The 23,913-nt window shown below is 31.9% G+C and overlaps 1 protein-coding gene across 1 annotated transcript; it reads left to right on the top strand.

The window, feature by feature from the left end:
* The first annotated feature begins 525 nt into the window (after positions 1-525).
* Positions 526-22,636, top strand: LOC123654339 (polyamine-transporting ATPase 13A3-like). Its single transcript, XM_045590251.1, has 20 exons — positions 526-559; positions 5,125-5,352; positions 5,464-5,692; positions 6,320-6,524; positions 8,215-8,431; positions 10,168-10,298; positions 10,379-10,561; positions 10,873-11,061; positions 11,563-11,775; positions 12,216-12,353; positions 12,910-13,023; positions 13,257-13,530; positions 14,232-14,359; positions 14,789-14,912; positions 15,767-15,928; positions 17,052-17,206; positions 18,672-18,895; positions 19,150-19,298; positions 20,361-20,548; positions 21,264-22,636. Exons 1-20 carry the CDS (start codon positions 526-528, stop codon positions 21,396-21,398), a joined length of 3,420 nt encoding a protein of 1,139 aa, XP_045446207.1. The 3' UTR covers positions 21,399-22,636.
* Positions 22,637-23,913: the final 1,277 nt, after the last annotated feature.

The raw sequence follows: 23,913 nt of genomic DNA, 5'->3' as shown, positions 1-23,913 counted from the left end.
TATACCTTTATTAAAAGCTAATTGTTTGGCCTATTACTAAGCTTAGCGATAGAAAAACAACAAAACAAATAAACAAAATGATCAATATTATAAAATAAATTATTTACTTTTGATTGTTTTAGAAGATCGACTGATCTACTAATAATTATATGATACACAATAAAAATTTCAATTTATAAGAAAGTTTTAAAATTCCATTATTTTTTTTAACATAACTTAAACCGCAACAAAACATTATTCATTTATTAAAGTATTATTTCATTTAAAAATAATTCAAAATAGCTCGAATCCAGTGCTATGAAATATTAATTATTAACAACACTGGCAAGTGGCAACTGGCAACATCACATTATTAACTCAGAATGAGAAATGGTGTGATCAGTGTGATGTGAGAGTGCGGTTTTATTTTATGGAATTATAAAATAAAAGATTGTTTGAAATGAGGTAGCATTGGTTAATATTACAAAGTAAATAACATCTGATTATTATGCCTTAATTTTTTGTCTTCAAAAAGAATATTTAGGGATGCTGAACATGAATAATGTTTCAATTGCTAATGGTAAGTACAATATAATTCCTTTTAATTTACAATTTACTTTCGTGAGTCACTTCTTTCACGCTCTTTTGATTATTTATTTTACAATATGTGAAATATTAGTATTTAAATTGTAAAATACGTATTAATTTTCCATTCTTACATTAACTATGTTAAACTCAAGTTCGTGTTATTTAATTTTCCGGTTCATTAGGGTTAAAAAAATTTAGTCAAGGCTTAGTTAAATTTAGACTGAACTTTGATATAGGTATATAAATGATATATATTGTTCATTACATTATTCGAAATATAAAATAAAAAAACATTTTTGTTAAGCCATTATAACTTTTTTTACAATGTTTTGAAATTTTAACAATGAATACCACGCGGCAGCAATTTTTTAAAGAAACAGCATGTACATGCTATTTTGGTTGTGAAAAGTACTTTCTAAATCTTTTATCTGTAATAACAATTCATTCTGACTTAGTTAATCAAAGACCACTGCAATGTTAGTGGCACTATATCTATAATAAAACTGTATAGTAGTGCTTATCATCATGAAAAGGACACTTTTCCATTTCGCAATATTTTACTTATGCATAGATGAACTTGCGATTATATTTTTTTATTACAATATACCACACATGTACTGGCTTCTTCTCACCTATTATTTTTGCATATTGTACATAATATTTGGTAATATCTTTATCTTTATGACTATTATTGAATAGTATTTTTAAATATTTGTATCTATACTAATATCCCTAACCCAGCTTCATAATCCAGATAGATTTTAATGTAAACAATTGAAGCAAAATGATGTGATAAACTAAAGATATGATCAAATAACAAAGCTAAAACTGCAATATTATTTAAATTAAATATTTTAATTATAATAATTTAGAGACAATTATTTGCTCAATGAGTTGTGAAATAACCTAAAAAATTCATTGCTTGTCTTCAAAAAAAAAAATTATTTGAAATAAGAATGCTTATTAATTTTTGTGAAATTTTTCACATAAGCAAGGCAAATTTTGTTAGTGTGCATTAACCAATTAAGAAACACAATTAAATTAACTGCAAAGACAAAGGGTCGGTTAGAAAATTCAATTCTCAACACCTTTAAAAGTACTTGACCTAACTTTATGAAATTAAAACTAATTCAAAGAATATTTTAATGTGCTTAAAAGAAAATAAAAATGCGTAGTTTTTACAGTATTTTGGTAAATGTAGATTGGTTACAGATGAATTATGTCATATTTTAGTAATTTTTTAGCCTCTGCGAGCTCTCAATACGGCTGTTCTGTGTTTTGTAATACTCTCTACTAGGTTTTTGAGGTGATGCTGTGGAATATTCTGCCATTCCTCTGTTAGAGCTTCTTTCATTTCAAGTAGCGTGATTAGCAGTAGACTGCTGAAGTGCATGACATCCCAAGTGCAGTTTGTCCCATGCATGCTCAATGGGGTTTAAGTCTTGATACCGTTATCTTGAAAATAGGCAAACACTATCTGAGCTGTATGCGGGAGGCATTGTCTTGCATAAAAACAACATTCTCACCCATGTCCGCTAAAAATTTACTATCGTAATTATTTAGATTTCCAGTGATAGGTGTCACAGTTATTGACATGAGGACTTCAAAATAATAAAATTTATAAGGCAGTCACCATATTTATAACTTTTTTATTGCAAAACTAAAACCAATGCAAAACAATTTTTTTTTTTGAACTAAATTCAAAAACAACCATTATTTTACAGTTTCAGTTTTTTTATAAATAGAAAGTTTTCTTATGTAATAAAATATATATAAAACCTTTTTATTTATTTTATATGGCAGTAAGTATTCTTTAATTTAGTTTTAATTTCATAAAGCTAGGTCGGGTACTTTTGAAGATATTGAAGATTTTCTGCACTGGGGATAATCTTGAAATAAATATTAACACAAATATTAATATGACATATTTTTAATTAGTTTATTATGACTGTGTTTGTCTTTATTTTGTGTGATGATGCCATATTGTATTTGCACTTACGCCAGTAACAGTTGTTGGTGGTGTATTTCAGTTGAAATTATTGTATGATTGGTTATTTAGATCATTGCGTTTGTTTATCTCAAATAATTGATATGTTGTTTCATATACACAATTTATAATTTTATATTATATCACATGGCATTCACATTCATAACTATATTGATATTTCAAGCCAATGCAAATGTTTGTTTATTGTTAAATTATCTAATGTATAAGATACATAATCTATTCATTCACGTGCTTATTTGCTATATATTATAAATAATATTATTTTATTAGAATTTTTGTTTTCAATTTAATATAGGTGTAATTTTTGATATAACTACTAGCTAACCAGGCAAGCATTGTACTATCTTGCAAAGTGCCAAACACTTAATAATTTTTACGATTTCTAAAATTTTCCAACATTTTTGCCATTTTTTTTTTTTGTTGATGTTGTTCTATAAGTAAGTAGCAAGAAAGAAAGTTAGTAAAAGTATTTATCAGAAAAAAAAAACACTTATAATATGTCCAAGAGAAATAGGGATTCATTTTAATAAATATTTTATGATTATAAATGAAATTGATAAATGAATATGTTAATAACCTAAAAGCATGATCAAGATCATATTCAATGATCATATTATAAATGTATTTATTGATGCCACTTAACCTTTTCAATGTCTTAAGTAGCTAGGGACGTACACAGTATCTAAAAATCCTTGCAATTTATCAGATGATAGACGTATGTAAGATGTATTTGTGAATATATGTAAATATTTTATTTTGTTATTTATTTGAGTATACATGTGCTTTACATATGTTTGAAGAAAATTTGGACATAGAAACTTGTCAAGCAGGTGAGCTATTTGATTTGAATAGTGTCATAATCAACTTGTCTTAAGACCTAATGGGCTGGGCTGAATTCCAAAAGTTAAATACTTAGTATGTATAATGTAATATTTAGTACCTGTGTAAGTCATCAATATGTTCGACATACAGTAATGGTCGGCTTTTCCTAAAGTAAGGCCTGTATTTTAGGTAACAGTTGACTGAAATTATGATTTTTGTTTTACAAAGGGGGTTTAACTGGTATCAATTAAAGTTTATCCTATAAATAAGTTACGAATAGACTTTAACAGAAAGAGTTAAAATGGCCATTAGGACCTGTTTCCCCTCAATTAATAAACTACAACTTATAGATTTATATTTGCCTATAAAGTTAGGTTGCGTATAGCAGATCAACAAAGTGTGACAAGTGTGAAGGGGTTCAAAATTTTGTGACATCAAATATAAATTCAAAATATAATATATTATATGATTACTAGAATAAAATAATTTTCTATTTCATACTTATGTTTGTTTAATGATTTTATTTAAAAATAATTAAAAAAACATAAAAGTATATAAAAGTAATAATATAAATTGTCTGAAGCTTTTAGGCATTTTATATTGAATGCTTAGGTTTAGATTATACTTTAATAGTTAATATGTATAACACCCAGATTTGAGTGGGAATCTGACCCAAGGGAGAAAAATAGGGCAAAAATATCAGTCAAAAAATCATACAAAACCAAAAAAAAAAAAAATTTACAAATAGGCTTCAAAATATTTTTTTATAGCCATTATATAAATTATAATTTATAAGTGTTTTTTAAACTAATTATAGGTGATGTGAAGCTACCACCAATTCGAAATGTTTATTATTCCAAGATGAGTTGGCAAGACCGCAAAAATACATATTAAAGAACAAAATACATATTATGTTTAACTTTACGCTTACTTTTTAGATAAAAGCATTTAAACACACTTAAAGTATACCTATGTACTTAAATGTTTCTTGAAAATCATGCAGTTGGTCAAATTAATGTTCATATCATGATTCTTAGGAATTTATTGTCATTTGAGTGGTTACTGGGAAAAACATTTTCCTTAAGCATTGTTATATAACAGAAAATACCTATGTAACGGGAAAATATCTCCTCAAAATATAAGGATAAGAAGCATATTATCCTGATAATGGAATTTTCAAAAAATGCTTGCATGAATAAACAGAATCTGAAAAAGAAAAGATACTAACAAAACCCAAAAAAGTGGTATATATCTACTTCTCTATAACAAAGATTTCTATACCATGCCCCCGATACAACCAAGTCAAATGAAGACAGTAATGTTTGGTAAAAAATACGCTTCGTATTATTTATGACAAACTTCTTTTGTTCTAAATTAAAGGTGAAGGTGCATTGTAAGCTCTTGCATTCATAGCCATTGTAAAGGTGTTGAGACTCGATTTTTTTTTAATTTAAGAAAAAATAAATCATCGAAATCATTTGTTGTTTGTAGTTGAAATAGTATACTTTTCACAGTACATATAGTTCCTATGTATTTACTTGTACAATATTTGACTGACAAAATAATCTTTTAGCTGAAAGATATTTAGCTTGCAAAAAGATAAGCATTAGATACGCGGACAGAATAAAGTAAAAACAATTTTAAAAGAAAAAAATAATTGCTATGCTGTTGTCACACCCAACAGTTATCCCCGGTAAGGTATACAGACCGTGTGCTTTATGTTACAGATGAATACGAAGTTATCGGCGAAGCACAATGGCAAGTTCTGGAAACCAATTCAGACGACCAAGTTATCAAAATTTACGGTTACAAGTATTCAAAATTACGTGCGATCATTTTTCATTCAGTTTGTATAATATTATGTGGTCTACCGTATTTCGCTTTTGCATATTATCCTACTTTGCATCGCTTCAAATACGTAAAATGCAGTTTGAAAACGGCTGAAGAATTATGTGGTGAGTATTTGATTGTCTTACTACTGTTTCTATTGTTATTTAATATGGTCGATGGTTACAGGCTTTCTAAAACAACTTGAAGCAAGGATGGAAATATGTTTCTTATTTCAGTGACCGAGGGAGAAGGTTCCTTCCATATCGAAAAGGTAAATGAAATTGACTTAAGCCTCTCAAGTCATAGAGGCAATAAGCTGCGGTATTTCATTTACCAACATAGCCGCTATATATGGCTGAATGATAATGGAGCCTTCATCAATGTATTGGCACTCAATGAAAAATTAACAATTAGCCTGTTAATGGAAAATATGTCTGGAATTAATAAAAGGCAACAGAATGAACTGTAAGTATTTTTTTAGATAAAATTTAGTAGTAAATTGATAGATATCATGTCAAACACGTATCGCTTTATAAACTGTCTATGTCATGTATTTAATCGGTTTCGATAACATTTTACAAGTTTATTTTTAAAGTTACATATCGGTTATCTAAACTGCTATGTAATTAACATATTATATATAATACCGTGCTAACTTAAATATTCTATTTGTAGGCAAAGAACTTTCTATGAAAGAGATTACCCATACATCATCTTTTTTTAACCGACTTCAAAAAAGGAGGTTATAATGTTCGGGGATAACTTCGTCGTTTATGTACTGATTTTGATAATTCTTTTTTGTTGGAAAGGAGATATCCCAAGGGTGCTACCATGATAAGGAAACCAGGGTCTGATGATGGAATCCTAGAGAAATCGAGGGGAATCCTCGAAAATCGTAGTGACGACTAGTGCGTTTCTTAATTGTACTTGCCTATGTAATTAAAGTCGGTTTTTTTTTGGTTTGCGAGCAAAAAAAATTATTATTCCACCACAAGATGATGATTTAACATGTCTTAGCATTTAATATGAATTTTGCAAGATAACTAAATGATTATTTAAGTATAGCACTAATTAATAACTTTTTTTTTCTAGGATAAAGTTGTATGGAGGCAATTCAGTTGAAGTCGAAGTAAAAAGCTATTGGACATTATTTGTGAACGAAGTTTTCAATCCGTTCTATCTATTTCAAGTTTTCTCTATAATCCTATGGTCATTGGATGAGTATTATCAGTATGCATCTTGCGTTTTTCTCCTTTCGGCTGGTTCGTGCATGATGGCACTGTACCAGACAAAACAGGTAAATAATACTTTAAATTAAATAATTTACAACGTACACATCACACTAATATATTTACCGGCAATATTACTTCAAAAAGAAACTTATTTACATTATCTATTCAGATAACGAAAATATTCTTTCATCTATAATCATTTGTTTTACGAAATCTACGTAAATAAAACATCATTTTTTTTTACGGAGTAAGGTGTGCTAGACGGTAACACAAAAAAAAAATAACATCGATCTCTTCCAATCAACCTTTATTAAAAATACTTTTAGTAAAATTTTAATTTAAAAACAAGTTGATAAAAAAAAATATTAAGAAAGCGAAAAAGTTTCGCCATTTTTCGAAATTATTAATGTTATCGATATTATGTTTTTGATAAACGTAAAGTGAAAACGAAGAACATTTATAAATTAATTGTTTAAAGTTTTTGTTAATAAAATATATTAACGAACTCAAGTTCCAAATATAAAATTCTTAAAAAATATTTTTAACTTGTTACAAATTATACTGTCAACCTACTCGCACTGAACTGAGTGGCACGTGGCCAAGTTTTGTTGATTAATGACAAATAAGTGGGTAAAATTCGGCTTACATGATTTGATCAAATCATATTTATTCACTAGCCGACCCGTGCCCACTTCATTGGGCGTTAATTATTTTTGTGATGGAAATATATAGAAAAGTTTTCATCTCGCTCACATTTCTTTGAATTGATTTACATATACTATTATTTTTCACTGATTTATTTTAATTCAAAAAATAAATAAAAAATAAATAAATAAAATATAGCCTATATCACTCCTGAATAGTTTCTTTAGTGAATGAGAATTCATTCTCATGATCGGGTCAATATTTGCGAAGATTACCCCTTACAAACAAACAAAGTTAAAAACTTTACCTCTTTGTAATATTAGTATAGATTAAGCGACTTTCAAAAAGGAAGAGTTTCTTAATTCGATTTTTTTTGTATGTTACCTCAGAACTTTTGACTGGGTGGACAGATTTCGATGTTTTTTATTAATCGTAAGCTGGTGCTTGTCATGTGGTCTTATTTAAATTTAACAAGTATTTTTCGAGATATCTAATAATGCGTATTTACTTGACAATTTTTTTCTTCTGCTTACGTTGTATTACTTTTCTATATGTTTGAAGTGGGTTTTTTTTTCCATTTGCGAGCAAACACAATTATAATATTATTTACTTACAATTTTTGCATTTGCAAGCAAATACAATTATAATATTATTTACTTACAATAATACAATTTCTTATACAACTAGCGTACGGCTCGCCTGATGGTAAGCGACTACCGTAGCTTACGTAAGCTCGCAAACGCGTTGCTGATGCGAAAGTAGTTTTTCGACCATCCCCAGGATTCTAGGGACCTTACTCACCACAAGAACATAATAGTGCCTTAGAGCAGTATTATCTTCTTTAAAGTCGAGATATTTAACCAGTCGGGCTGCTCCAGCTTTTGAGTAGGATATTTCATGCTGTATATCAATAAAATGATTTAGAATTTTAAATGGGATATTTACCATGTTTTTTTTTTATTGTTATTTTGCGAAGCTCGATATTTCGATATTATATACGAATGTCTTGTTCTTGAGTATCGTGAACAATAATTTAACGTTTTAATGAATGTTAGTAATAAACACAAGCGTGTTAATTGAAAATGTAATGAGTCGGACCGCCCGTTCCAGATGAGCATCAACCTGCACAAGATGGCGGGGTCGACGAGCACGGCCACGGCCACCGTGGTGCGGCCGGCGCGCGGCGGCGCGCGCGAGGAGTGCGTGGTGGGCGCGGCGCGGCTCGTGCCCGGCGACGTGCTGGTGCTGCCGCCCGACGGCTGCGTCATGCCCTGCGACGCCGTGCTGCTCACCGGCTCCTGCATCGTCAACGAGTCCATGCTCACCGGTGACTGTCCTGTTGTGTAGCGCGAGGGGCACCGCTAAGATCCGCCATCTTATTTATTTATTAAACTTTATTGCACACACAAAAAAGAAAATACATTTTAGAACGATTTGATACAAAAACAAACAATGTATGCAAAGGCGGCCTTATCGCTTAAAGCGATCTCTTCCAGGCAACCTTTAATAAAAGTAGTATAAGAAAAATTTGTCGGTAGTAGTGCGCAATCAACAACGCAAGTTTAGCACATATAATTAAATTAATTACAATACATTTAAACGGTATATATCTACATAAACATATAAACACATATGTAAACACATACACACTATCTATATATCTACATCTTACTTCTCGATACTTGCACGATTCCAAACCATTCGCTTCGATCTCCATGTTAGATAGTTCAGGGCAAACGAACTGTGCTCTAAAGTCTGTTCAACGAGAAGAGATACCAAATGTAAACAAACCAAATGTGAGGTCATTCAACTATGCTGGGTTTTGTAACCTTTTTTTACTTAAACAAATTTTTAAAATGTAAAATATAATTAATATCGATATATTGTGATAAGTACTTAATTTAATATACTTATTTAAATACAATTATTTGTATAAGATTTGATACTTCTTAAATAATAATTATCAAAATATCAAAATCACCCCGAGCGCTTCAGGACACAGAATGAAATAAAAATCATCATTATCATCATTACAGCCTATACAGTCCACTGCTGGACATAGGCCTCCACAAGTTTACGCCAAAAATAACGTGAACTCATGTGTTTTGCCCATAGTCACCACGCTGGGCAGGCGGGTTGGTGACCGCAGTACTGGCTTTGTCGCACCGAAGACGCTGCTGCCCGTCTTCGGCCTGTGTATTTCAAAGCCAGCAGTTTGATGGTTATCTCGCCATCGGTCGGCTTCTTAAGTTCAGAGGTGGTGAAGCCGACCGATGGCGAGATAACCATCAAACTGCTGGCTTTGAAATAAAAATAAATAATACAAAATCAAAGGGCCGTCCCCGATCCGAATGTTTTCAAAGCCAGTTAAAATATCATTCGACCTTGCAGAGAGACATGCAAAAGATAGCAAACAAACAAGATAGAAAGAGATGACTATATTTTGTTTGTTCCGTCGTCGCAACGAAAAAATGATGGGCTTTGTTTACGTTTGGTATCTCTTCTCGTTGAACAGACTTTAGATCAGTGTTTCTTAACCTTTTAGTGATGAGAGACCATTTCTCGAAATGTATTTTTGTCACGGACCACCAACTGTTTATGGGTATCACTTCGGGTACTTCCACGGGTACAGACCACAGGTTAAGAACCACTGTCCTAGATAAAAGCCTGGTTCTTTCGACTGAAAATATTTTCATTGTACTAATTATTAATAAATAAACGCTTCACACTCAACGGTCACCAGTAGGATTTTCTCCTATGTCGGGGGTCCGGGAACACACACAATACACAAGTACAAATGCCCAGACAATACAATACAAATATTTGTCGTGATCGGGGATCGAATCCGAGACAACCAGCGCAACAGCCACAAGTCAGTAGTACTATGACCGCCAAAACGTTTTTAAAAATGAATAAAACATGCTTTTATATTTTTGTTCTTAATCTATTTATATTTATAGGGGTCTAAAACTCATAAATGTGAAGCACATACTGACATGTAGATTTAATTTATTTCACAAATACCTTTTAATTGTTAATAATAATATGACAAAACACTTCTAGGTGAAAGTGTTCCTGTTATGAAGGGTCCACCATGCGTTTCACAAGAAGTTTATTCAACAGATACGCACAAACGACATACGCTTTTCGCTGGTACACATGTCATTCAAACGAGATTTTACGGAAATAATCAGGTATGGAATAATTTCAGTTATAACATTAAACTGGAATCCTGGTAATTTATTTAGTTATTTATAAGTCACGTTTATTTCAGGTTCTTGCGAAAGTAGTACGCACTGGATTTTATACTGCTAAAGGAGAATTGATTAAAAGTATTCTTTTTCCAAAGAAGTTCGATTTCCAATTCTATAAGGATGCTGTTAAATTTGTTATATTCATGTTCTGCATTGCCGCTATTGGGATGGGTTACTCAATTTGGCTCTATATAGCCAGAGGTGTAAGTACTTATTGTGAATACTTATTGTGAGCACTTGGTGTGAATGTTTTATTAAACAATCAAACAATCATTTGATGACATTTCATGTTTTAGTAACAAACACTAAGTTTTATATATGTATAGAATACAAACATTAAATAAATCTTTAAATTAAAGTTCATGACACTCCGAAGAAAAAGATGAGTTACCAATCAATCAATTAAGGTCAGGGCTGTCAGGGTCAGACCAATCATTCAAAAGCTTTGCTACTAATGACTAGACTACAAGCTGTGTCTATGCCTGTTTATAAAGTAATATGACGATGTTCTCAGAGCCACGTGGGCACCATCATCCTGCGAACGCTGGACATCATCACGATCGTGGTGCCCCCTGCCCTGCCAGCAGCCATGACTGCGGGAATTGTTTACAGCCAACAGCGTCTCAAGAGGAATCGAATCTTTTGTGTGTCACCGCCCCGGATCATTATCTGTGGCAAGCTACAAGTTATGTGCTTTGACAAGGTTAGTATCTTATTAGCGTAGTTTTTTAATTAGTTTTTAACCGACTTCTAAAAAAGGAGGAGGTTCTCAATTTGATTGTATTTTTTTTTAAATGTATGTGTCCTAAGAGCTTTTGATTGGGTAGACCGATTTTAATAATTTTTATTTTAATCGAAAGCTAATACTTTTCTTGTAGTCCCATTTAAATTTGATTGAGATCTGACAGCTACTTTTTGAGTAATCTTTGATAACGCGCATTTACTTGACTATTTATTTTTTTTGTCTACTACGTCGTATTACCTGTCGATGTAATTGAAGTCGGTTATTTTTTCGTTTGTGAGCAAACAATTATTTTTTACTCTCCTCCATGCTTGAAATTAGTATAATTTGCACGCGAATCGAATAAAACAGCATACTATTGAGTACTAATTATTAAAAAAAATTATCTACCTTTTTATAGCATCATACTTGCTCTAATAATCTTCTTATGATTTAATAATTGTATTTTTATATATATTACAGACGGGAACTTTAACAGAGGATGGATTGGATTTGTATGCAGTTATACCTTTTAATACTACCGAGAAATTCGGTCGTTGTTGTAACAATATTATTGATCTGCCCATAAAAAGCCCTCTCGTACAAGCTTTAGCATCATGCCATTCCCTCACAAGTATTCAAGGCGAACTAAAAGGAGATCCACTTGATTTGAAGATGTTTGAATTCACTCAATGGGTAAATATTTTTATATGTATTTCAAGCTGCACCCTGCGCACGTTGCTACTCTTTTTTTTCATTTATTTTTGTGGTTGTACCAACTCAGAAAACCTTGTGGGCTCATGCACAACACTTTGCTGAAGATCATGACATGATCAAATGCATAGTTTACGATTCTATAAAGGACACAGACAAACATTCATTTTTATATATATAGATAAAAATAAAATATCTATGATTTTGTCTGACCAGAACATTACAAACAATCTATTATTAATTTATATTTCCCGAAATTTACTATTAACTAAATTAACAGCATTAATTAAATTAAAACTAAATTTCGTCTTAACTACACAGAACAGTTCAGTCAATGTTGCTTACTGAGGACATGTTTTTATTTTTATTTTTTGTCACTAAATACAAGTAAATTTTTAATAAAAAAATGTTCATAAATTCAGGTTTTGGAAGAACCGGGTCCTGAAAATACAAGATACGATAACTTGACGCCAGCTATAGTTAAGCCAAGCACTGTTAAAAATGAGGATTTGCAGGACTTGGACAATTATGATCCTTTTACCATGGAAATGCCGTATGAGGTATTTTAATTTATTATGTATTTATCGTTTTAAAGAACCTTTTGGACTTACTTTGATGATGACACAGTCTGTAGATTGTGAAATTCGTCGTTTGTTAACTGTTAATGTACAGAAAATTTTCTATTTCAGCATTCGTGAAATTCTAAGACTATCCCGTAAAGACAAATTAGCTAACTTATCATCATTTTCATCATTACAGCCTATACAGTCCACTGCTGGACATAGGCCTCCCCAAGTTCACGCCAAAAAAAACATGAACTCATGTGTTATGCCCATAGTCACCACGCTGAGCAGGCGGGTTGGTGACCGCAGGGTTGGCTTTGTCGCACCGAAGACGCTGCTGCCCGTCTTCGGCCTGTGTATTTCAAAGCCAGAATTTGAATGGTTATCCCGCCATCGGTCGGCTTTTTAAGTTCCAATGTGGTAGCGGAACCGTGTTATCCCTTAGTCGCCTCTTACGACACCCACAGGAAGAGAGAGGGTGGCTATATTCTTTAGTACCGTAGCCACACAGTACACTATATAAACTTATAATAATACTTTATTAACTTTTTAGATAGGATTACTACGAAGATTTCATTTTTCGTCATCTCAGCAATCTATGGGAGTGATCGCTCGAGTTCTTGGCCAACCGCAAATGGTGTACTATGTAAAAGGGGCGCCTGAAAAGGTAATTATAAATATTGTAATTAACCTGATAAACTTCTTACTAACTACAGTATTAAATTTTTTTTTTTTGATTTTTTAAGTACATTTCTAACAATAACCAAATTTGAATTGGTTAAGGCACTTTCTAGTAGTTATAACTTCAATTGTTTTTTTTTGTACATATGTAGATGTACTCTCAATACATTAAAAAAAAGTGTTAGGAATTCTATAAAAATCTTTTAATAAACTTCCAAGGTTGCAGGCATGTGTGATCGAGACTCGCTGCCAGATAACTTCAGTTCAACTCTCAATGAATACACATCAAATGGATTCCGTGTCATCGGGCTTGCCTATAAGAAGTTGGATCGTAGAATGAAATGGGTCGATGCTCAAAGACTTAAAAGAGAAACGATAGAATGTGATATGACATTTTTAGGCTTTCTAGTCATGCAAAATAGCCTAAAACCGGAGACGACGCAAGTGATAAAAGAATTACATGACGCTAATATGAGGCAAGTTATGGTTACTGGTAAGTAATATATGTTCAAAACTTTATTCTTGTCCTATTAACAGTAAAACTAGGAACTATTTTGATATAAATTAATGTATATAAAGAGTCAAATCATTGGTAACAAAAAGTCTGCAGTGGTTTAAATTAAATTAACATACTTTTTGTTTTCAATAACTAAAGTTCTTAGTTATTTATTAACTTATGTCATGTTTATATATTCTCTATTAATAGGCTCTCTGTAAGAGATTATTACTATTAGTAATATGAGACAGAATTTACACTTTAAGTTCGAATATTGTTAGTATCTTTAATGTTATTCTAAATGTGTAATATAGTATTAAATACACTTCAGCCTGTAATATCCCACTTCTGGGCATAGGGCTCTTACCCCACGTAGGAGTAAATACGCTACTCCAATGCGGGTTGGCGTATATATTCCCTACTATGAGTAACGATCGCTATCAGATGTATGTAAATGCTAATAACCGAGACCGATGGCTTAACGTGCTCTCCGAGGCACGGTGAGGAGACCCACAAGGACTGCACAAATACCTAGACCACGGCAAACATGTATGGCCAATACAAATGTTTGTCATGTGTGGGGATTGAACCTGCAACCGTGCAATAAAATTATGATATCTCAAATGTGTAGAGCACTTACAAGTCTCTTCTCTTAATCTTTTTTTCTTCTTTTTTTAAATCTTTTACAAATGTTTCAGGAGACAATATAATGACAGCCATGTCTGTAGCTCGTGGATGTTCAATGGTGCAACCACATCAGAAAGTTGTTCTCATCACTGCATCCCCGCAATCGAATGGTGATCAAAGACCTGCGCTTAACATGGAAGTTAGTATTTATACACTTTACGACTAAATGAGAATCGCGGTTTTACGTGCATACAATTTTAATAAATCACATTTGTTGACTTTAAACCATTCAAGCTGATCTCTCTACTAATATATTGCATTTTGTTTACTAACCTTACAAAAACGTAATGTTTCAAAATCTACCAACCGTTGTAACCATTATAAAGTATATTTAAAATAAGTTAGGTCCATGTCAAGCTATTTCCCTCGAAACTTAGTGAGCAAATATTCTTAACAATCTGATTGAACCAATTTGATAATCTTGAACAAACGAAATTAGTTTTTTTATATATAAATTTGTTTAACAATATATTTGTTTCATAATATATTTATATTCTTTATTATCTAATTATACCACTAGATATAAATTACATCATAATTTTTATTTATATACATAAAATGATTGCAGGTGGTAGGTGAAGGTGGTCCACCTAAGTTGGCAATAGATGCATATGTGTTAGCAATGGAAGGCAAAACTTGGACTGTCATGCGCACTTATTATCCGGAGCTACTTCCTACCGTCGTCAGTAAAGGTAATATTTTCTATTAGTACACATAACCAGTAAACTTATACTCAGTAGGTGCGAGTTCAATTTATGCATAAGTTTTTAACAATATTTATAGTAATTGTGTGCAATTAGATATGGAAATATACTAGTTAATACCATAATTGCGTGTTATGACTCTGAGTTCCGATGTTTTTTATAAATGCTAAAATCTAAAAACTCTCCTCTTCTTAGTATCACTTATATGTGTAATAGGAATTGTAACGTACTATTAGAAATAGTTAACTTTACGAACATTAATAATTATTTACTGCTTATGCAGTGGTGGGTGCGTGTGTTCAATCGTTTAGTCTAGGTTCCAAATGACCTTTTGGCTGTATAACTTTGTTGCATCTTTTATAAACCATTATATTATGTTCTGTATAAAAAAAAAGTTAAAACTGTCTAACTTTATAATAATCTAATTTAGAAAAGTACTTTTTTCTTAATTTTATATTTCAAGTTTCTAAAAATGCTGTTATTTATACAATAGCTCATTTCATCTTGTACATATTTCATTTTCAATATGCTGTCTATTTTATTAAAACTTTTAAATACTTAGTAATGGGGATTAAGTAGTGGCGTACCTTTCAGCTACTCTAAACTTAAATATCTTACAACTCGTTAATTATACATTATGTTATTGTACAACAATTATACATCATATTTATGTGGGAGGGCACATATAGGTGTAACATATTCGAATATACTTGAATTACTGTATAATATATTTTTTACCTGTCCACTTCATGTGGAAGGGTATAAAGATTTATTATTACATTCGAACCGTTTTCGCGTGCAACGGTGGTATTGCCGCAGTGGTGAGCATACGTGTGACGCAGGCACGATCTTCGGTCGCTTCGGGCCCGACCAGAAGACCCAGCTGGTGACGGCGCTGCAGGCCGCCGGGCTGGTGGTGGGCATGTGCGGCGACGGCGCCAACGACTGCGGCGCGCTCAAGGCGGCGCACGTCGGCATCTCGCTCTCGGAGGCCGACGCCTCAGGTACCGCGACGTGGCTCTGGTGTGTCAGTTCTCGTGGGTCTACCCATCGGAGTATGTTAAGCTGTCGGTCCCGGTCGTTATCATGTACACCTCATCATTACAGCCTATACAGTCCACTGCTGGACATAGGCCTCCACAAGTTCGCGCCAAAAATGCGTGAACTCATGCGTATTGCCCATAGTCACCACGCTGAGCAGGCGGGTCGGTGACCGCAGGGCTGGCTTTGTCGCACCGAAGACGCGGCTGCCCGTCTTTGGCCTGTGTATTTCAAAGCCAGCAATTGGATGGTTATCCCGCCACCGGTCGACTTTTTAAGTTCCAAGGTGGTAGCGGAACCGTGTTATCCCTCAGTCGCCTCTTACGACACCCACGGGAAGAGAGGGGGTGGCCATATTCTTTAGTACCGTAGCCACACAGTACACCTCATAGCAATCGTTAATCATAGTAGGGAGTATATCAGTCAACTCGCAGTGGAACAACGTAGTGGATTAAGCTCAGAACCTTCTGCTACACGGAGAAAGAGGCCTGTGTCCAGCAATGGGATATTACCATGTGTATTATGAATCATGATCGTAACGACGAATCGTATGAATTTTTAGGAATCGTGTCTGAGTAACCCATAGCTGTCAGCTCTGAATACCTCACGCGCGACTCTGCCTTTATTGAGAGTTCTATTGTTTTTTTTTTTTTTATTAAATAAAATTACACAAACATTACAACAACATACAACACCAGAATAATTCACACTAAGTAATTTTAATAACTAATTATTTTACAAAAATAAAAACAATAATACATTTTTTAGTTGTGGATGCCAGTAGAGCAAGCAATTACATATAAAATGATATATAATTTACCTGGAATAATTGCGAGGTTTTTTTCTAAAAAGGGAGGCAAACATCTTAACCTTAGAATATTAATATATATGATTGAAACACATGTAACACGTCAAATATTACATATAAATATAATAAAAGATAATAAATTCTCACTATTAATAGAAATTTGGTCTTGCAAACAGTACAAATCATTTAAAAAGTATGTTTAACCGTCATCTATTAATTCTATATTTTATCTTGATTGTCGTCTTATATGCATTTCATGTTTTATAAAATCGTTTCAGTTGCTGCACCATTTACATCACAAGAGCAAAACATAAGATGTGTTAAATTGTTGGCTCTTGAAGGACGTTGTGCTCTCAGTACATCTTTTGCCATCTTCAAATATATGGCTCTCTATTCACTCATCCAATTTTTCTCTATACTCATTCTCTATAATGTAAGTACTTAACACTTGTATTTTTATTGTAAAATGACTAACTAATAGTACTTTTTAAATTTAAATAATATTGAAATTATGTAAAATACAAAACTTAATAATTTTCACTTTTTATTCTACGGGAAATAGCGCGATTTTTATTTTGGAACTCCCGATATTTCGGCGCCATGATCACGGGTATAGTTCGCGTCATGTATAAAGAACGCTGAAGGAAAATGAAGGCGGTGCGTTTGCGCATGGGTATACTCGCTCACAAAAGTACTACTGTTTTATTTTTTAATTAGGCTTTCACTCGCGGCTTCCCATAATGATTATTGGTAGATACATTAAAAATAATAGAAATACCAATGCGAATAATTCGGACTAAATAAGTAAAAAGTGTTCATAGTTACCGTGAAAGTTTAAGAACTTAATAGTATTCATTAAAAAATCATATGTATATATTATATACATTTATAGATAATATTTATAAGTAAATAAATAATAACAGTTGAATTTGTTTATTTTTTGTCTTCATTGATTTACTGAATTATATTAAGCTAAAGACAATAAAAAATAGCTTAAATTTGTATTTTTTGTAGTATTTCACTAGAGAATTTCCTATTGGTCAGTTATAGTTCGCGTCATGTAAAAAGAACGCTGGCCTCGAAGCTGCGCAGAAGCGATTTATCGGTCTATTTGGTGGTATGGGGTAGGGGACGGGAGTGTTTATCACGTGTCGCATGCTTGCCGGTGTGCTATTGGTTAGACAGGTCGACGTCGACTCAAAATATTATCGCGCACAAAAGTTTTAAATTACGAAATAGTTTTACACAGAGAAGTGAGAAAAATTATTTATAATATATAATTCGCGTCATGTAAAAAGAACGCTGGTTGTCAAAATGCGCAAAGGCGATTTACAGTGTTGTCAATACTTGAAAAAACTTTTTCCTACTGTCCATTTTTTGGAACAGTCTTATTTGGTAAACAAACCACTGTCAATCGTAATTCACGTTTTTCCCGCATTTATCACTCACTTTCACAACACATTAGCATACGGACACTTGTAAAACACCATTTACTATTTATTTCACTAAAAACAAAAATATCAATTTATCATATTAAACAGAGTACAGATAATTAATATTTTTTGAATACGACATTTCAATAACTAAAAAATTTGTTATTGCTTTTGTTTAAACAAAAATTGTGATTTTGTAAAGTGATAATTATTATACTTATTTAGTCCGAATTATTCGCACTTCTATTTCTAGTATTTTTTATGTACCTACCAATAACCATTATACGAAGCCGCGAGTGAAAGCCTAATTAAAAAATAAAACAGTAGTACTTTTGTCGCGAGTATACTCATGCGCAAACGCTACCCCTCCAGTTTCTTTCAGCGTTCTTTTTACATGACGCGAACTATACCTATATCATCAACAAGAATTATGTTACAAAACTTTCATATTTTTTTCCTTTTCAGTTTTACTCTATCTTGAGTAATAATCAGTTCCTATACATTGACCTTGTATTGACCACTCTGCTGGCTCTGTCTTTGGGTCGAGCAGCCCCTGGCCCAGTACTTACAAAGCAGTCACCGCCTGTTTCACTTGTAGCTATGACGAGCATATTGCCTTTGACAATGCAAGTTTTATTAGTTCTCATTATGCAAATGTCATCTATTTACTTGTTGGAGTCTCAAGAGTGGTAAGTTTTTAATTATTTTATTATAGTTTTTAAAATTAGTGTATGTTTTTTTTTATTAATTTAATGTATTTTTTATGCATAATTTAAAAAGAAAACATTATCATTCTGCACTCCTCTATAAACTATAAGTGTGCGAAATCTCATACTCCTCCGTCCGCACAATTTTCGTAAAAAGAGGTACAAAGTTTTTGCTTCACATATTTATATATGGACTTACATCATTATTATAATATTTGTATTTGTTTTCTTTTAAGGTTTAAACCAGTGCAAAGTAGGTCGGATGTAGAGCAAGTGAACTGTTGGGAAAATACTGTTATATTTATAGTTACATCATTCCAGTACCTTATTATGGCCTGTGTTTATGCTAAGGGTTGGCCATTCCGGCAACCATTTTGTGCAAATTGTAAGTATGTTATAATACAATAATTATACAAATTGGAATAAAAAAAAAAAACAGAGTTTCAAATTTATTCTTTATTATTTATAACAAGGTTTACGACTTGGTGAATTTTTGTCTAAGTTCCACCGAGAGATCGAAACTGAATCGAACCTATAACCCCTGGAGCTGAAAGCCGGGTTACTGCAAACTGCGCCAACAAGCTAGGACAATATGTAAAACTAAGATCTGAATTAAAGTTACTAACTAATCAACAAAAATGGATCATCTGTATTGAAATTAAATGAAAAATATTTATTTCGCCATAAGGTGATTACTACACACAGTTAACGAACGTCAAAAATATATATATTCACAAAAAAAAAAACAACTATTAAAGTTAAGATAGCAAAAATATCAACCAATTAAAAAATAATTAAATCTAAATATTAGATACATTACCAACTTAGGTAATGATCCTAATCTAGCAACCTTTACTTAGTAACAATAATTAATTAGTACTAAATCCTAAGGCCTCAGTAGACATTAACTTCCTATTATACTCTCGCCTCTATTACATATTACAATAAGTAAATTAATGTCCCTAGTGTAGGTTGAGAGAGAAATAACTGTCAGTACTTTTTTAACATTTTAAGTTGCAAGACAAAAAAACGCAACAGTATGACCATCAAATGATCAGGATAAATACGACACAGCCAATCGTGTGTGTTCCAAAATCACCACATGCCACCTGCTCACAATATTTGTAAATATATCTATTGACAGAGTGGATTATAGACAACCTGTTCAAGCTTTTATTCAATCCCAAGCCTTTTCGTCGTTAACCGCAGCCTGAAAATAAAACTTTAGCGAAATAGAATATTGGTAATTAACAAAAAAATGCTTAAGACACCAGTTAAATTGTTTTCAGGTTCTTACAAAATTAAAATAGATCTACAGAAATAATGATATGGCTAGTTAAACATAAAAGTAAATCTTAATTTATTTGTTGGTAAAAATATTAGAAAAGTTGTCGAAAATAATTCTCAATAATGTTTTATCTAACTTGATTATTAATTTGCTTTTCAGATTACATGGTACTGGTGTTAGTGACACAAGCTGTATTTGTGACGGTGCTACTGTTTTGTCCATGGAAGTCCCTGGCAGACTTTATGGACATCAAAGTTATGATGTTCTCCGATCCCGAACCTAATGTATTTAGAGTGTATTTATTGCTGATTCCGGTGTTGCACATCACGTTAGCTATAGCCATAGAGGTTAGTACAAAAAAAATCTGAAAAACAAGAAAAGCTTTGTGGCTTAACATGCATATAATCTAATTAGGTTTTTAAACTTTTACGGCTATTAGCACTAAGTTTATACTTAAAATAGAATGTTTACATCTTTGTTGTTGGTTATTTTGAATTCCCTATATTTTGGTAATTGCAATCATCATGGTAACAGGTACGACGGTCGAGAAGTCAAAATGACGGACAAAAAACTTAGTTAATGTCGCATTTTACATAAAAATCGTAGTCTGTATCTATTATAACCAGTTGTAATTTTCTAAAGAAGTTAATTATTCCTGTTATTAAGTCCAGTATATGGCAAGTTTCTCTTTCATCTTTTTTTTTTCTTATGTAAATACTTCTTGCACTGTTTGCCTCACTATATAAAGCACTTACTCATGACCATGGGTTGACTGAAAGAAATCTCTTTCAGAGATAAGTCAACCTTTGCCATAAACCAAATAATTATGTTATGTTTCTACATGAATTTTTCAGTTACATGTAGAAGATTGATTAAAATAAGCTTCTCCCTTGATTAAAATAAGCTTCTCCCTTGATTAAAATAAGCTTCTCCCTGTTGGGTAGTCTGGAAGAGATCAATGTTTAGTAATAAGACCGCCCATTGTACTCTATTATTTAACATTAAAGTTTGTTATGTTCATGTTTATTGGTATGTGCAATAAAATCATTTATTCTTATGCAGGCGACCCTATCGGATCCAGATCGGTTCTCGTCGCTGCTCCGTGCTCTCAGGCGCCGCTGCTCCGGCAAGGAGGAGGCGGCCGGTGAGGCGGCGTGTCCGCTGTGGCCGCCCCCCTCACCGTCCCACGTGTGCTGACAGCCACACCCGCACACAACTGTTTTCCTATGGTCGAGTTTACCGCTACACGTGTGCTGACGGCCACAGTTTCCTCCACACGTGTCTCTCTGTTCGTGGTCAAACCGCCACGTGTGCTGACGACCACACCCGCCTCTACTTGTGATTCTGTGGACGCCTTCACTCCCGACACATTAACTGACGACCATAACCACCTCAACACGTGTTAACTCGACACGTGTGCACGATCACACCCGCCTCCGCATGCGTACATAGAATTGGCGTCCTTGATATGTTATTGAATGTGACTAAAATAAATACACTCTGTGACAGTGTTGGAAGTGTGACAGTGTCCACGGCTTTGTGTAGAATTTGAAATTCCATATTTAATAGGCTATGGTATCTGTGAATAGTATTTTGCAGTGTTTAACAAAACGATTAGTTTTCATATTTATTATTGAACTCTTCAAAAATGAATATTTAGTGTAAAAATATAGGAAAATACAAACAAAGAACAATAAAACATATGTTATCAACTCTTATTCATAAATCGGACACAAAAATTCCATCTAGAGTATGATATTGAGATTTTTATAATTTTTGTAATTACCATTCAACAAAACATTTCGATTGAGATCAAACCAGTACTTATAATTCTAATATACATGAATTACTTACTACTACTACTACAATTTGATTGTTTTTATCTGCTAAGATGTTTTACTTAAAAGTCAAATATTGACATTTATTCAATTAGTTCAATTTTTCACTATGTACCAATGAAATGAAATCAGTTGTTAACAGTTTTATGGAATAAATAAATATGATAGTATCAATTAGTAAAAATAAGGTCGTAAATAAAATAAAAAAACTGAATTTGATTTACACGTCAATAGCATAAAATTTTTTGATGTGTTTACATGTAAAGTTTATAAGGTTAACATTTAGTAAGAAATTGTAAGAATAACTAGCTAATACTGTAGTCGTAATAACAAAACCTCGAAATGCAAATTAACTTTGGCAGAGTTTATTCATGAATAAATTCTTCAATTTATACCAAAAATATTGTGAGACAACAATTGTTGTTAAAACAATTTTGTTCTTTGAATAAATGTAATTACTATAATAATTTAATTATTTATGTGATCTACTAGAAATTATTTGGAGTGAGATGATTCCAAGGCTGTGTTGTTTCTCTTCTCACTCATCATTTTATATTTCTATCTATATTTTAATACAAAACTTAAATAATGGGAAAATGTGTTTCGAAATTGAAAAAGTATTTCCTCTAAGCACATTTTAAAAAAAACGAATGTTAAAAATGTATATGCATTGTTTTAACAAAACATTTAAATTATATAACACTTATAGATGAAAGTATAAGAATTCAAGTTAGGTTAGACACATACATTTTCATTTAATTTATTATCATAACTTCGAGCTCATGGTAGGGATTTCAGGTACATTTTGCCTATGGATATTTTTAGATACAAAAACCATGTTACCCTTTCTAGTATTTTTCTTTTGTTTATATATCAAACTTATTAAGTATTTTATTAGCTAATTTAATCTATTATTTTTATGAATGAAGTACTTTTTAAATTTTGTAAAAATATTTGTTAAAAGAAAATTTTACTGTTGCTATTTTTCATTTCATAATTAAGTTTTTTTTTTATAGAAGGGCAATTTGTTTAACAATAGAATTATTTGTTTTTCTTTTGTTAAAGTAATATAAAAGAATTTGAACTTGCAACAAAATAACATTATTTCTAATTATCAAATTTCTTATGCATATATTATTTTAATTTATCTGTTCTTAATGTTATTATATTTACCCAAATCTTACCTAATACTTAGAATTTTTACTTATTTTGCAATTTTTCTTTAAAAAAAGTCATTTGTCAGCAAATGTTATGCATAGTATCAAAACTTATCTATATGTACTTACTCAGTGACTTAATATGTATATTTATTAGCTATAACAGATTGTAATAAAAACAATTATGCTAAATTTTAATTAAACAGTCTGCAAATAATTAATAAAATTAAATTAATTGCAGACTGTCTTTGTGATTAAATAATATTTAGCCATACATAACATATTGTTTCAATGCAATTAAAATATTTTTAATTTTGTAAGTGACTTAATAATAACAACAATATTATGTATGTACAGTGTGCAATACAATTTAAAGTAAAATATGTTGGATGCAAACCGAACTAACAAATGCCAATGAATTATCATTGGCTCTGTTTGATTGGTTCAGACAATTTATGACCTGTACCAGCAATAGATTGCTTGCAAAAACACCACGTAAAATAATGTATTGAACACATAATGTACTAAGAAACTATTTGCATATCTATTAAAGACAGTTATGTCGTCTCGTTTGTAATTTAAAAATGATGCTTCATTTTTATGAAATAAACCGTATCAGTAATTATAGCAGTAATGAAAATAATACGTTGAGTTTAGAATGTAGTTCTTGACAATTTTTAGACTACAAATTTTGTGTCAGTATTTTTTTAATAAACT

The sequence above is a fragment of the Melitaea cinxia genome, chromosome 6, assembly GCF_905220565.1.
Source record: "Melitaea cinxia chromosome 6, ilMelCinx1.1, whole genome shotgun sequence".
In the NCBI taxonomy this organism is placed as follows: domain Eukaryota; kingdom Metazoa; phylum Arthropoda; class Insecta; order Lepidoptera; family Nymphalidae; genus Melitaea; species Melitaea cinxia.
The sequence above is the reverse complement of the archived record's forward strand: the minus strand, read 5'-3'. Positions and strand labels throughout refer to the sequence as shown.

Coding starts and splice junctions, on each gene's coding strand:
- LOC123654339 (XM_045590251.1), top strand. CDS start 526: ATGCTGAACATGAATAATGTTTCAATTGCTAATG. Junction 5,693..6,319: donor AAAAGGCAACAGAATGAACT/GTAAGTATTTTT, acceptor TTTTTTTTCTAG/GATAAAGTTGTATGGAGGCA. Junction 10,562..10,872: donor GGCTCTATATAGCCAGAGGT/GTAAGTACTTAT, acceptor CGATGTTCTCAG/AGCCACGTGGGCACCATCAT.